Source organism: Mya arenaria, chromosome 8, assembly GCF_026914265.1.
Source record: "Mya arenaria isolate MELC-2E11 chromosome 8, ASM2691426v1".
NCBI classification, from domain to species: domain Eukaryota; kingdom Metazoa; phylum Mollusca; class Bivalvia; order Myida; family Myidae; genus Mya; species Mya arenaria.
In genome coordinates, this window is record NC_069129.1 from 23236917 (window position 1) to 23252218 (window position 15302).

The window sequence follows — 15302 nt, forward strand, 5'->3', positions numbered from 1 at the left end:
AGGTAGAAGGATTCATATGGAGGGACCAAAGACGATCGTCGTAGTTGTCTATGCTCGAGTTTGATGGACAATTACTGAACATGTCGTTCAGGGGCTTGATGCACCGACTCAAAAAGGTCTTTGGTGTAAAATATTAATCGGAGACTTTCTATATTTCAAGCAGCAACACAAAAGCCCAATGCAAAAATGGACTACTAAGCTGACAGTTTTACCCGGCCACAAGAACATTTAATAATTTGCCCCAAAAATAGTTCAGTCAGAATGTCGTGGCACGGTTTTGCCAAGGCTTATATGACAAAGAAGCGGGCCATGACGATCGCGTGCACACATTCAGGTCTGTAGAAGATGTCCATAATATGGTATTTAGTTGTAAAAAAAGCAGAGAAAAGTAGGGGTCTTCAAGGAACGCACAGTTATATGCGAAACGCACAAAGCAAGGTGTCGAGAAAGTAAATAAGAGGCAAAGTATGATCGTGCTAAACTGTTTTACAGCTTATAGGGATTGTCAGCGGTTTATATTCTGACAAAACAGTCTTCTGCATGACAATACTGCTGATAAGGCTAAAAGGAAATGCTGGCAATGAAATAAATTTACACAAATTGTGTCCTGTAGAAAATATTTAAATCGGACACTATGTGTTTTCAAATTACATTGTGTCGTTATAAAGGAAGTGCTAAAGGCAATCCAGACATTTTTCAAACAATGAAATTACGCTTAAATGTACATCTTGTGCGGCAACTTTTTCATAAAAAAAATCATACTAGAAATTTCTCCAAACAAGGCAATCGTGAAAGCCTAAAATATTGATTCAATTCCGATTCGTTTATTATGGACGATATAAACCGAATAAATACTACATGTTCGAATGCGCGTATAACGATATATTTAGGTATATATTTGTGTCAAATCGCCCGGTGTCAACACATGTCTGGGCAAACTAATAACAACTGAAATTCAGTTTTAATTTTAATTTCTTTAATAACACGGACAATGAGAAATACTTGATTCATTATGACACCGGTAACATAATTGTGTAGATGAGCTTAAATATTTATATGTACAGCTAATATCTTTAAAAACATCATCTAAAAATTAAATGTACTAAAAACTGTTCAGTTTTTTAAAATTTCTTTGTTTCAAACGAAACCTATCATTCTTAACACAAAACACAACTAAATGTATCAATAAATGATCAAGTAACATTAATCCTGATATATTCCCGCGTATTAGAGTTCTGTTGAACGAGTTGTCCGTCAGTAGGCACCGTAGGAGATTCTTCAACGTTGGAGGAGTCTTCACACACAATGGCCGCCAGGTGGTTGATGCTCAGCCTTCAAAAACCAACGGTATCTCATCAGGTATATAGCGTAGCAAGTGTTGTGTGAAAGGAAACACAACAGCTTTCACCAATAACAAGTGTAGTTTGAGCTTTTTCAAGACAACATAATTAACTTTCTTTCATACGCGAAATTGTGCTTTTAAATCGTTTATCACTTCTTCTTTTATAAAAAACAACAACACATCTTTCCCTACTAAAGTTAATCATATTATTGGACGCTAAATAGTCGCCCTCTCTTACCATAATACGTTGTTGGCGGTGAGTGTCATGTCAAAAAATAAAAGAGAACAGACTGATGTCAGCAACTGAAAAACATCAACAATACATATAGTATTAATTTTAACTCACATATACCCATTTTTATATGTTTGTTTGACAAGAGGACCACGGAACGAACGTCATCGCTCGTCTATTGTTTTCAGTCGAACAAGGGGAACAACTGGACAATTAGCAAAGCAAGAGTAAGGGGTCTTGATATACATATGCAAACATGTGTGCCACGTTTTATTTGAAGATCTCGAGTTGTGGCCAAAATCACCAAGTTTGCAAAATTACGCCGACAACAAAGACACCAAAGCTTGGCCAATATCTTGACAAATTCATAACAAGCTCTCATGTTGAAATAGAAATAGAAAATCTTATTATACGGGTACCGATACACATTTGGAGAATACCGTCTAATGCTTTCAAATTAGATATCAACAAGAACAATAGTGTGACATGGAAAATTGCCCTGGAATTGGATGGAATAGACAAGAGTCCTCTTGATTTAAATTTTAACGAGGCAAATATTACACTGAAATGTTATTTTTAACAGTTGATACTGGTGATCTTCATTTTAACTCTGCATGACCAATAATCGTATTTGACATAGACTTCAAAGAAACACATTTTCTTACAACATGTCATAACATAATGTTAAGAAATAGGCCACTCGAGTGTGATCAGAGTAAAAATAATTTTTTTTAGTAACATTTCAAACGGATATAGTCTTTATCGATCTGGAACTTTATCACAAAGAGAAAAACATTCTGGCCAAATTTTATGGCGATTGGGTAGAAAGGCGATATCAAGAGTGTTAACAAGGATTTAAAAGCATTTGACCTCGTGATCTCATATTTACCCAATATACCAAAACATAACTATAGGTAAATAGTTCATACAGACCTACATCCCAACAAGGTGTTAGATAATTGAGGAAAATAGTTTGCTTTCGGAGTGATAACAAAATATTATTTTATCAACTGCCCAATATTTTTATCGTATATTACTATAAAATCAATGTTACCTTAAAATTAGGAGAAACATATCGATACATGTGACTTGTCATGAATATTGGGTAGAAAACATAGCTTTTTTGAGCAGTTGACCACATGTATGCATAACCTTAAGTTGACCCGTTCTGAACCCATATTTTCTATAGTAGTCCTACTATTTCGACAGAACGCTCGTCTTTATGAAATCTTGTTCTATCATATGTCATTTATGTCAGAAGCGTTAAAATAGGAAAGGACAGTAACGATATAGGACCTTACCTTCGCTATACCCGCTATTTTTGATAGATCTGCCTTATCAAGTTTAAACTCCATCAGTTTGATATTGTTAAGGCTTAAAAATACACCAAAAATGCCACTGAAACAAATAATTATAATACAATAAATATTTTGTTTTATTTTATTATTTCTTGATAAAAGCTATTAAAAATGCTAATTTATGCTTTCATTTGTATAATAATTCAAATTCATAATTTTGCTTGTGCAGCAAAAATAATGAATATTATTCAGATCATGTTTTAAAGAAGATTTTACACATTTTATGACGGCTTAAACACAAGCTAGATGTTGATGCTTATTAACTTATAATCTAATATTTTACCATTAACAATAAAAAAGGCTAAACATAAACAAACCTCATAATACATCCCATGTAAAATTTGGAATAAAATAGATATGGATAAGCCCCTGCCTTAATAGCATCACCTGAAAAAAAATTCATCTTAAATAAAAAAAAAATCCAATACAGATTAACAATAATTACTGCAGAAATTACTCAAAATATACACAACGAGCGTGAAGCGCAAGTTGTGTTTAATTTCAATCACGAGGGTTGGATCTAGAATATTGCCCAGGTTTCTATGCAATACGCGGAATGCGATTAATGAAATATCATTGTGATTAATCCCATCTTGTTTATATCGCGGCAAGAGCTGTGTCTACTGGTTATACTTTATAGAAAAACAAAGAAATCACTCTCCAATATGTAACCATACAATCATGTGCTATAAATCTTACAGCATTTATTTATTTTTTTTGTTATATAAAATGTTGGATATTGCGGTTGCTGATTACGCAAAAAAAATGTAATAGCTAAGTTATCAATTGTCAAGGCTTTTTCAGCAAAAGTTGAGAAAAACCTTGGTCTTTTTATTTTGGGATTTCTTTTAACGCGTAAACACTTAAAATTTCGAAAATTTACTGAAATGCTCAAAGTTACTTGAAATTATTGAAAAAAATACATACAGTTAGAAAAAAAACACAACTGTATTGACATCAGCACAAACAAACATACCATGATTAAAAAATGTTGATAATTTAGGGGAAACATGTGTATATAAATTGTGAAATATGTACTTTTTTCAGTAGCCAAATTTGGCCTTTGCTGAAGATGGTGAAAAGGCCCTGAATGTATACATTGGCCAAGTTCTAACAAAAGCTCACCACCATTTTCAGTTCAAAAACAATTAAAATCGACTCGTATGCGTTTTTCGAAATTAAAATTTAAATATCAAAATGAATACAAATGCACTTGAAGCTTACCTAAAAAGTAACTTGATGGGGCTAAAACAATCACACTGAAAAAAACACACTTGATATTTACCATACAACAACATATGTCATAATAATTGTACAAATTCATAAGTTGGAAGTAATCAAATCAATCAAGATAATAAAATATATTAACATCAATTCCTTATCTTTAAACATTGCAAGCATGCTCCGTACGTAGCACCAAAAAACAGCGTAAATTGCATACCTGTACAAATAGTTGCAATATAGCTTTTCGTGTGCACTGAAAAAATACATGTTAAAAACGTTAATGCAGAAATAGTTGTAGCTGTTAATAAAAAAACTTCAATTCAGAACAAAAATATATTTCATTAAACAAAAAATAAAAATGCACATAATTCTTTAAGTGAATACCTCAATTTCAACCTGCTTCTTGCTAGCTTTGAAAAAATGGAAAGGCCTCCTGCAATAAAATTAAAAACAAAGACTATATGCCTAACCAGGTAGGTGTTGTTATATCAGATTAAACAAGCAAATTCGTTGAATTGATATCCCCCGCCTGATTAGGCAAAGTTCATGGAATGGAAATGAAAAGTAGGTGGAATATTCCTATATTAACATGTAATATGGCTGCAGAGAAATGGACCGTTATGAACGTTGGATATAAGTTTGAGTTTGTTTAGAATTATTTGAAATAAAAGTATATTGTATTGTATAAAGAATTGAAAATGTAATAGTTTCTATGAATTTGAATGATTTCAAAGAGAAAGTTCAGATGTGTCTGAAGTGATAACAGTAAATAGTGGACGGACGGACGGGATGACGGACGGACGGACAACGCCCAAACAATATCCCACTCCCGAAAGCTTCGATTTGGCGGGGGATAAAAAAATCATGAACATGAGCTTCATTTTGGTGATTATTGATTATAACCAAAATCGATTATAATGGAAGTTGATGGAAGTAATTCATCATAAAATACATATATTTATTATCATGTGTTCAGTCATACATGTATGAACATAAATCCGACCAATTACTACCATGAAATGGTTTCGGGCAAGATTTTTGTAAGATTTGTTCTAGTGACCTTATTTTTTATCACATGTGACCCAGTTTTAAACATATCAAAGAGTTCATCAATGAAAACATGTTTAATGAATATTAGACCATACATAATGCCTCTGATGTGTTCCAACGATTTTTCTAAGATTTGAGCTAGTAACCAAGTTGTTGACCCCATGTGACCCACATTTACAAGCGGTCCATATTTCATAAAGGGGTACATCCTGACCAAGTTTAAACATAATCTGACCAATCATTACCATGATATGGTTCCATTCAAGATTTTTTTTAAGATTTGACCTAGTGACCTAATTTTCGATCATATGTGACCTAGTTTAATATACGTCCAAGAGTTCATCAAGGAAAATATGTTTCTTAAGTTTCATGAATATTTGTATAATGCCTCTAGTTTGTTCCAAAGATTTTTCTAAGATTTGACCTAGTGACCTAGTTTTTGACCTCATGTGACCCATTTTTACAAGTGCTTACGATTTTATCAAGGGGAACATTCTGACCAAGTCTGAACATTTTCTGATCAATGTCTACCAATATATGGTTCCGGACGGGCAGACGGACGGAATGGCGGACGGCCAAAACAATATCCCCCTCCCGAAACCTTCGATTTGGCGGGGGATAATAACTACATAAAATCATAAAGCGGTCAGTCAATGAATAAATTAAATAGCGTACATAATTTCGCAAGGGTTTGATATTCGTGCTTTATCGCAAATCGATCAGTGCAAGCAAAACAATTATAAATTTTTGATTAAATGGCTAAGCAAATTTTAAACCACGCAAACTGGCTAACACAAAAATAAGAGAGCAAATATTGCCCTGTATCGCTCACATCAGTACCAGGAGAAACTACTAAAGCAAGCTATTGTCAAGGAAATCATTGGTTGCAAAGAAAATGTGGTTGCTAAGAAATTAGTGGTTGCCAAGGATGTTCACAGTTGTAAGGGAAACTAAGGAAGCAAGTTATTGCCATGGCAGACAGAAAGAAGATGGTGGTTGCTAATGAGATACATGGCTGTTAAGGGGATCAAGTAATTGCCAAGGAAGTCATTGGATCTAATTTAAAAGGTATTTGCTTTGTTAGTTAGTGGTAGCGAAGGATGTACATGATTGCTTAGAAAATGCCGTTAACTAGGCAAGCAGGCCATTGCCGAGGTTGTCGTTCGTTAATAATAATTAATGTGGTTAAAAAGAAAGTTAATGGTTGCTAAGAAGGTCCATGTTTGTTAAAGGAAGATTTGGTGGCTACGGAAGCAAGTTGCTGCTAAGGAAGTTGTTTCGAACAAAGACTGATGCAAACGAGAATTTGTGGTTGCTAACGAAGTCGGTGTTTGAAAAGAAACGTAAGTGTTGCAAGGGAAGTAAGGCCTTTAGAAGAAAGTTTGTAGAGGACCACTAGACAAAGCTACAAACTGAATATCTCAGCTCAGGGCACCGGGACGGGGCCAATCATGACATCAGGGACAATTTGAACACACATTGTAAGGACTATAGAACAATGCTACATGCCAAATAATTTGGCTCTTGGCATTGCTGTTTTGGGGGATGTATTCCTTATTACTATAAGACAATGAAAAATAATTAACCAGGAGCAGGCTATCTTTGACCCTAGGGCATGATTTGACCAATCTTGGTGAAGGACGTCTAGACAATGCTATTTTAACTCGATGTCTCGTCGTTTTGGACAATAAGTCTTCCTGAATTGAACGATCTTGGTAGCGGACCACTAGACAATGCAACATGTCAAACAACTAAGCTCTGGTTTCTGGAGAATATTTTAAGATGTTCTTTTAACTGGCCATGGCGACAAGAACTCTCAATGGAAACTATTGAAAGAGTATCAACCAAGGATAATTCGTGTGACATTTGGTGAAGTTTGACCAGGCGGAATTGTAAGAAGGAAAATTCGTTTAAAACAACTGCTTGCGACGGGAAACGTACTCCGGACAAGACACCTACCATAATAGCTTACCCATAAGAAACTTCGTACTGAGATGAGTTAGAAACGCGTAAACAGGAACCTCGTGCAAAATACATATATACAGTAGCGTACCTGTTGTAAGGACATGTACACACATCCAGTAATATCCGTCAGTATTGAAATCCGGGTCAGAAACACCAATGAGAATGGACGTAATCACAAGAATCATCATCATCGCGTAGCTGTATAAACTTGTCAGCTAGGGATAGGAAAAAACACCGTGTGAAATTAGTTCGAAGCTGCAGCCCATTGTACTGAACTGGTGAAGTCTTTGGTTAAGTTGAAGTTGACCAAAATATTTATTAATTGGTCAATAAGCATCCGAAAATTATTTAACCAATAAAATCATTTAAATTACCAGCCAATGATAACATGTGGACAACTTATATATACATCCAAGTTTTGTACACTAGGCTGCAGGTAGTCAAAACAGAGACAAGTTTCTTACTTTAGCATTGTCACCTGCACCTGTTCAAACCTCCCCCGCATCCATGATGAAGAACATCGTATTTAATTCAATGTAACAGTGACCTCATACAATTCCAAACATAACTGTTCTGTTCAGTAAATTAACACCTTCTATGGCACCTTTGACACATAAAACAAACATGAAACACAAACAAACTTTAAATCCATATTAATCAAACACATACCTGCCTGTAAAGCGCGAGCTGTCCAGTGCAAAGTATCACAGTTATCAAGTTGTGGAGGGAAAGAAAAACGGGCATTGGCTGAAAAGTAGTATGGTTAAAAGATTCAACACATCACGCAATGGAATAGATAGTGCTGGTAAAGCAAATATACTCCTATCTGTTTACGTATTGGCATTTAAAATTAGTGTTACATTAACCATCACATGATTTATAGCAGGTATACCTGCCATTGGTTATCTCATTTCCTTTTCATTACATATTCGCAAATACATTTACATTTCATAATCCCAATGCCAACCATATGCAAGGTTATTGACAAATACTTTTCTAAATAAAAAAAATCCTTAATTGTTTGCTAAGCATCAACTTTAAAGTGAAGTAAATTTTACTCATAGGAGATTGTTCTAACTATTTTAAGACATGTATTCAACTAGTATATCCTATTATTGTATTGATGTACATGATAGCAAGGGATGTGTTATAAACTGGATCCAGCTGACTATTTAGTGTTCATTCTACTCTGAATCTAGATGTGAATTTGTTCTATTCAGTATCTGGCCATTCACTGAATGTTTTTTCCTACTCTGTATCACGCCATGTATTAAGGTATTGGTTTACTCTGCATCTGGCCATCTATTAAGAATTTGTCCTACACAGTATCTGGCCATCTATTAAGAATTTGTCCTACACAGTATCTGGCCATCTATTAAGAATTTGTCCTACACAGTATCTGACCATCTATTAAGAATTTGTCCTACACAGTATCTGACCATCTATAAAGAAGTTGTCCTACACAGTATCTGGCCATCTATTAAGAATTTGTCCCAAACAGTATCTGGCCATCTATTAAGTGTTTTTCCTACTCTGTATCTGGCCATCTGCTAAATGCTTGTTCTACTCTGTATCTGGCCATCTGATAAGGGTTTGTTCTACTCTGTACCTGGCCATCTGATAAGGGTTTGTTCTACTCTGTATCTGGCCATCTGATAAGGGTTTGTTCTACTCTGTATCTGGCCATCTGATAAGGGTTTGTTCTACTCTGTATCTGGCCATCTGATAAGGGTTTGTTCTACTCTATATCTGGCCATCTGATAAGGGTTTGTTCTACTCTGTATCTGGCCATCTGATAAGGGTTTGTTCTACTCTGTATCTGGCCACCTGATAAGGGTTTGTTCTACTCTGTATCTGGCCATCTGATAAGTGCTTGTTCTACTCTGTATCTGGCCATCTGATAAGGGTTTGTTCTACTCTGTATCTGGCCATCTGCTAAGTGCTTGTTCTACTCAGTATCTGGCCATCTGATAAGGGTTTGTTCTACTCTGTATCTGGCCATCTGCTTAGTGCTTGTTCTACTCTGTATCTGGCCATCTGCTAAGTGATTGTTCTACTTTGTATCTGGCCATCTGATAAGCTTAAGGGTCTGTTCTACTCTGTATCTGGCCATCTGCTAGCTGCTTGTTCTACTCTGTATCTGGCCATCTGATAAGGGTTTGTCCTACTCTGTATGTGGCCATCTAATAAGGGTTTGTTCTACTCTGTATCTGGCCATCTTATTAGGGTTTGTTCTACTCTGTATCTGGCCAAATTTATAAGTATTCATCACAAACGGATTTTACTATAAATGCCAGCTGGATACAAATATAAAATTGTTTATGCCCAACAGTTTTTAACTTTATAAGTTCAAGCTCACAGTACCAGTTTTGCAAGTGCCTTGGACCCTGAGTATATTGATCCAACAAATAGAAGCATCCCAGGCAACCAGTTGGCTACATCATATCTGAAATCATTCATTTTTAAACAATACATTTTCATGATGTAATATCAGTTTATCTGAACCTGTTTAAAACATCAGTTTCAAGAAAATAAACCAATTAAGTTTTTAAAGAGTTTTTATAATACAAACATTTATTGTAAAAAATAAATATTCACAAATTCGTATCAACTCGGTATAATTTTCCACAATAGGAAAATGTACATTTATTGTAAAAAATAAATATTCCAAAATTTGTATCAACTCGGTATAATTTTCCACAATAGGAAAATGTATGTGTATTTTGACATTGGCTTATCAGCTGCAAACAATAAGGTTGGGGCAAAGTGATGTTATGTGTGTCTTCCTCTTGTTTTTAATTCTCTTAAAAGTGTCTAATATACCTTGTGATGTTCTCCATAAGTGGTGGCACATGCCTCGCTGTCACAAGCAAACTAAGCATTAAAAAACCAACAAGAGTCTGCCATCTGGAACAACAAACAGCAATGTAGTAGGTTAGATGTAGAAAAGTAAATGTGACTAAAATTGGATTTAACAGTATAAGTTGTTCTATCTGTTTAGGTCAGAACATTTGTTAATATCATCTATGCATACATAGCTAAATAACAAATTGGATAAGGCCTCTTGAAATATATCATTACCCTACTCCCTCATAGAAAAGATGTCAACTAAAATGATAGCTTCATAAAGTGTTTTCAGACAAACCTAAGGCCTAAATAATATTTTTGGTTCAGGTTACCCGACCCTACTTCTGAAAAAAGTGCTGACCCTACTGCTTCATAGTCCTTTATTTTTTTGTTTTTTTAAAGTGTGCCTTTTAATACAGTCAAAACACGTTGGCTCTATATCACATGGCTTGATTTCCTCGTTGGCTTGAATTTGATGTAAAGGACTGATTTATTTAATCTATGTAAACATTACAACTTGGCTCGATATTTGCAAGGCTCAAAGTATTTTGGCTGGTCTCACGGAAATCGAGCAAACGGGTTTCGACTGTATGTAGTTTAAAACCTTTTTAGAGTTACACAGAAGATTTCTTCAACGTCATTCCTCAAAGATGACAATAACGTTTTGACATAAAGCCTCATAAAAAAATTATTAAAAAAGCCTACTTACCCTACCTATTTTTAAAAAGGATGTAACCCTAACCAAACCAAATTTTGCCTAAACAATATCAATCAACAGTTAAAATATATGTTGACAAATTATGCTACAATTTATTATTTATATAAAACTCGCTATTTCTATCTGTCCACAGTGATTTAATGGATAATGGACATGTTTCCCGACTGCAGACCTAGAGTTTAAAGTGACTGGCTCATGTGTTTGGACCAAAAATTAGTTTTCCCGGTAATGCATCTGAAAACACTTTAACATTATTTTACTCTATGATATTGAAATTGCACAAAAAAAATACAGTTATAGCACTAAAAATATTTTGGTTTTAGAGGTGTTCAAACCCGGCAGAGTCAAGAAAAAAATAGAAAACAGCCAGCTAGTCCACACGGCCACCGGGACTTTAACAATGTGGTGGATATGTTGACCTGTTAGGGATACATTGATTACATCACATGATAATGTCAATCAACCAATCACGCAACACCACAGTTGAATTAATTTTCAAACGCATTATTAATGCTAATGAAAATTGTGGTCTTCAAAGACGTCATATTTGAGCAAATATCAACATTTGCTGAAGGCTTCCAACTTTGGTATTTTTGTTTATGGTTATGATTTGCCATACTTTATTTTGTAATTTTATTTTTAAAAAAGTACATTTTACAAACCATGAGCGAGTTACTTTAAGGGTATGAATCATGCATTTTTGGTGATTTTTTTTGTTTGCATTTTTTTCCTTATTTTTCTTTTTTATCATCACATAATATTATGTCAATTTGATTTGATGTCTAATAACATTTGATTATGATTTGTTTTTAAAAAATATGCAGAAAAGTTGTATTTAATTACATCAAAATTGCTGCTTAGCCTAAATGTGCCTTTAATTTTTTTTAATTTGATTACATCAAAATAGCTGCTTATGTACCTTTAAAAAGTTCATGATGCATACAGATTATGCAATTTATTGCAACACATTTTGTCATTAAAAATCTGCAGTATTCAAAATCTGCTGCTTTGAGGAAACTTTTGCTCTTTTAATATGAGGCTAAACTTGCTTGCTGGAATGGTATTATACCATTGAAAGCATTGCAGACAGATTAACCATCACCTTTTTTTTACTTTTTCATTTTCATAGCCCATTTCAGTTTGAATATTTTCTGTAAAGGTGAACAAGTCTGGTTAGATTAAGCCTTAATTCTTACCCTTGAAATATTGTTGGAAACTGGAACCCAAGTACAGTCAACACATACTGAAAAAAGGAATATTGTTCCAATTTTCAATTATTTATATTGAAACAACATGTACATAACAAAACTTGATTGAACATATTCATTTTAAATGTATCCGTACATAAAAATGATGTTATGTCAACTTATAATACATGATTTTTAAATAACAAGCTGAATTCAGAAAATAAAATCTCATTGTATACAGTATGGTGCACCAGAAAGATAAACATTATTTGAGCTACAATTGCAAACACTGGGACCTTTCTTATCATGCACATAATTATTGTATGTTTACTAAATCTACCTTTTTTGAAATTGTTACCTTTATTGTTTGTTTATATCCACTGATGAAGGCGTTACGCCGAAACGATTAAGATAATAAACTTTACGTGTTTGTGTGGTTTATTTTATTAATATTCATACCATTATTACTAGTGTGAAATTTTCCAGTTAAACTGTTTATGACATCCATATTTTACTGAAAATGTTGATCTTAAATCTGCAATCTCACAGATTTAACATTTTGACAACTTTTTTATTGTTTGTCTTGGAAGAAGCCAATTTTGGAAAAAATCCATGGAAACCAGCTATATAATACTGCTGACAAAAAAGATCGCAGATTTTTATATTTAAGTTCAAAAAAGATGTTTTATGCATTTCTCTTAAATCGTTAGTAAAGGTTTAAGCTATAAAACATTAGTTTTCAAACAGAAATATGAACATCTATGATCTGATTTTTTGACAGCAATCTTATATCATTGGTTTGCAGAAATTTATGCAAAAAATTGCTCTTAATCTTCAAGACAAAAAAAATAATTGTAAGAATGGTATATTTGTGAGCTTTAATGATATGTGTTGTACACTAGTTGAAAGGATGGCCTCAATGTCCTTTAAAGACCGGATCTTACCTTGTTAACAAACTGTGTTGCGATAAACAGCAAGCAATACACTGCTGCAAGCTGGTACTGTTGCTTCATTTTGTGCCTAGAGCCTGAGCAAGACACTTGGTAAGTTTAGTACACCATTCATTTGCCCATTGCTTAGTAATGTCTTCTGAAAGGATAATTGAATAAATGAATATACTTAAGAATTAACACAAGCTCTTTGACTTTGTTTTATTTTCAGTGACTTTTCCAACAATTTGGGAATGGTGAGGGAGCCTTTCAAATTTGGAAAAGTGTTGTTTTTTTCACTAGAATATGTCATAATGAGATCCAATTTTGCCTACAAATGAACAGGACAGTGTGCTCGACTATACACTGCTTTGTTTTAGAAATGAATACATAATGATGTGATGCTTGTCAAAAGCAATAAATAATTCAAATTAAAATGTAAACAATAAATGCCGCGCTGTGACGAAACCAGGTTTTCAATGATTGACAGAGAACTTCAGCCGTCGTTGCGGGATTTTGAGTTTAAACTGGGGTTTTTCTATTTTAAGTAACAGTGACCTTGACCCAAGGGGCCCCAAACGCAACCTCATATAAGGTCTATATAAACTATTCCTATGTATACACCAAGTTTGGTCGCAATATGTCAAACCTAACTAAAATGATTCAATAGCATAAGTGAAATTGACACTGCCCTCTCACCGGTCTGCCTGAACAATGACACACATCACTCTAATTCAAAAAGTAAATAGATTTTTGTTGATAAATTATTTTGAGAGCCATAGATGAACATTGAATTATACTTTGATTATATCTCCCAGCAAACATTCCATGTCGCCTCAACTTCAGACTACAATATGAGTACAAAATTCTAAGTGGTTTAACTCGAAATCAGACTTCGTAATTACAACCAATTTTTACTACATCAATTTCCATAAATGTTATATTCAGCCCAAAGTTTGAATATGTGCCAAAATAAAATGCAGGTGTCACCATACAAACAATTTCCTATAGGTTTATATGGAAAACCAAATGTATTTGGCATTTTTAACCTAGATATTACAGGTATGTAAGACGTGTGATTCAATCTTGTGGAAACCATACATATGTCTGATGAAAATTGATTTAGGCAGGCGCCCAATGAGTGTCCCACGTCCAGACGACATCGTAAATCCACGTCGCACAGACATTGTAAATCCACGTCGCACAGACATCAGGGTTAACACCTTGCCTTGACGTGGGGAATTTGGCTGGCAATGCCAAGACTAGAATCCCATGTCCCGTCAGATGAACATCGTTAAAATAAAAGCCTGGACGGCATTTTAAAATGACTATGCAACTTAGCTTCTGGTACACATTTTTACATAATTAATGTTTGGCCTGTGGTTGAAATGCTGAACAATGACTTCAATCCAGTCAAAGTTTATGAGTCTCCCTTACCCTTATAATCAGATAATGCCCACCCTACCTGGGCTTTATGATCTGAAATTGTATTGCAAATAAAATCAACAAATATTCAAACCGAAATTAAAATTCTTTATTTTTTATTTTAATTTCTGAAATAGATATTTTTTTCAGAAATGTTAGGCAAGATGGTCAATGTAAAATACAGAATCAAAATCTACTAAAAATAAAATCTACAACATCCGAAATTGTATCCGAATTTTAACTTTGTTTATAGATTTATAACCTCGGACACTTCTTTGACATACTTATTTGCTCTTACTATATAAATAAACCATATGTCAACGTTCACTTCGAAACTGTGATTCTATTTGAGGCAGTCGTATTCCTTAACAAATTATAATTATTTTAATAACAACCAACCTTATGACGTCAACATTGGTACGAACTGTTTTGAGTACGAACTACCTGGTATCGAATAATACACCCAGTATTAAGCAGCAACAAATACGTTAAAATATACATAATGTTTGTAGAAAATAGTAATTTTATACGAAGCAATCATAATTTTGTTTTATAAATCAATGGCAATGAAAAATAATGTTTATAAATTTTACGACATTAGCTTTCCATTAAAGTTTATCAGCCGGAGAACGGGAAATTATTTCACAAGGATTTGGTGTTTATGGGTGGGAATGGGGAGCGTTTATTTTACAACGCCATCGGACTTTCACATTTGGTGTCGGTCCCAGTACGGACATCATTCTTGTTCTTTATGTGCACCAGTGCTGGATTACGCTTTTACCTCGTTTAATATCCCTTTTTGGGTGAGAGTTGTATACAGTGGTATATATATATATAATATATCACTTGACTTTAAAGGGGTTCTGACATGGGTCACCAAAGGTCACAACCGATGTAGACAAACAAGTAAGAGACGTTTATTTTTAAATAACTTTCTTTGAAAGATTAAGATATGAAACTATTTCCTCGCCTATAAAATAATATGCTATTTTCTGCTTCTACACGTGTAAAATAGTTTAGATTTG

At 34.0% G+C, this 15302-nt stretch overlaps 1 protein-coding gene across 3 annotated transcripts; it reads right to left on the reverse strand.

Annotated features, from left to right (window-relative positions):
* Window positions 1–954: 954 nt before the first annotated feature.
* LOC128243393 (transmembrane protein 241-like) lies at window positions 955–14820 on the reverse strand. 3 transcript variants are annotated; one of them, XM_052961149.1, is made up of 14 exons: window positions 14677–14820; window positions 12868–13012; window positions 11933–11979; window positions 9995–10078; window positions 9536–9617; window positions 7841–7918; window positions 7260–7386; window positions 4541–4589; window positions 4374–4409; window positions 4157–4191; window positions 3250–3319; window positions 2876–2972; window positions 1581–1645; window positions 955–1332 (listed from the first exon to the last, which is right to left on the reverse strand). In XM_052961149.1, the coding sequence occupies exons 2-14, from the start codon at window positions 12934–12936 to the stop codon at window positions 1194–1196; spliced, it is 978 nt and encodes a 325-aa protein (XP_052817109.1). In that variant the 5' UTR covers window positions 12937–13012; window positions 14677–14820; the 3' UTR covers window positions 955–1193. The 3 variants fall into 3 exon arrangements, with proteins under 3 accessions (XP_052817109.1, XP_052817111.1, XP_052817110.1); XM_052961151.1 differs by lacking the exon at window positions 14677–14820 and adding an exon at window positions 14576–14663; XM_052961150.1 differs by lacking the exon at window positions 14677–14820 and adding an exon at window positions 14290–14547.
* Between the last annotated feature and the right edge of the window lie 482 nt (window positions 14821–15302).

Bases quoted from the DNA above. Each gene is read 5' to 3' on its own strand.
- LOC128243393 (XM_052961149.1), bottom strand. From the start codon at position 12,936: ATGAAGCAACAGTACCAGCTTGCAGCAGTGTATTGCTTGCTGTTTATC. The intron at 7,387-7,840 runs GTATGTGTTTGA...TCCTATCCCTAG, and splicing joins AGCTCGCGCTTTACAGGCAG to CTGACAAGTTTATACAGCTA. The intron at 4,590-7,259 runs GTACGCTACTGT...ATTTTATTGCAG, and splicing joins TGTACATGTCCTTACAACAG to GAGGCCTTTCCATTTTTTCA.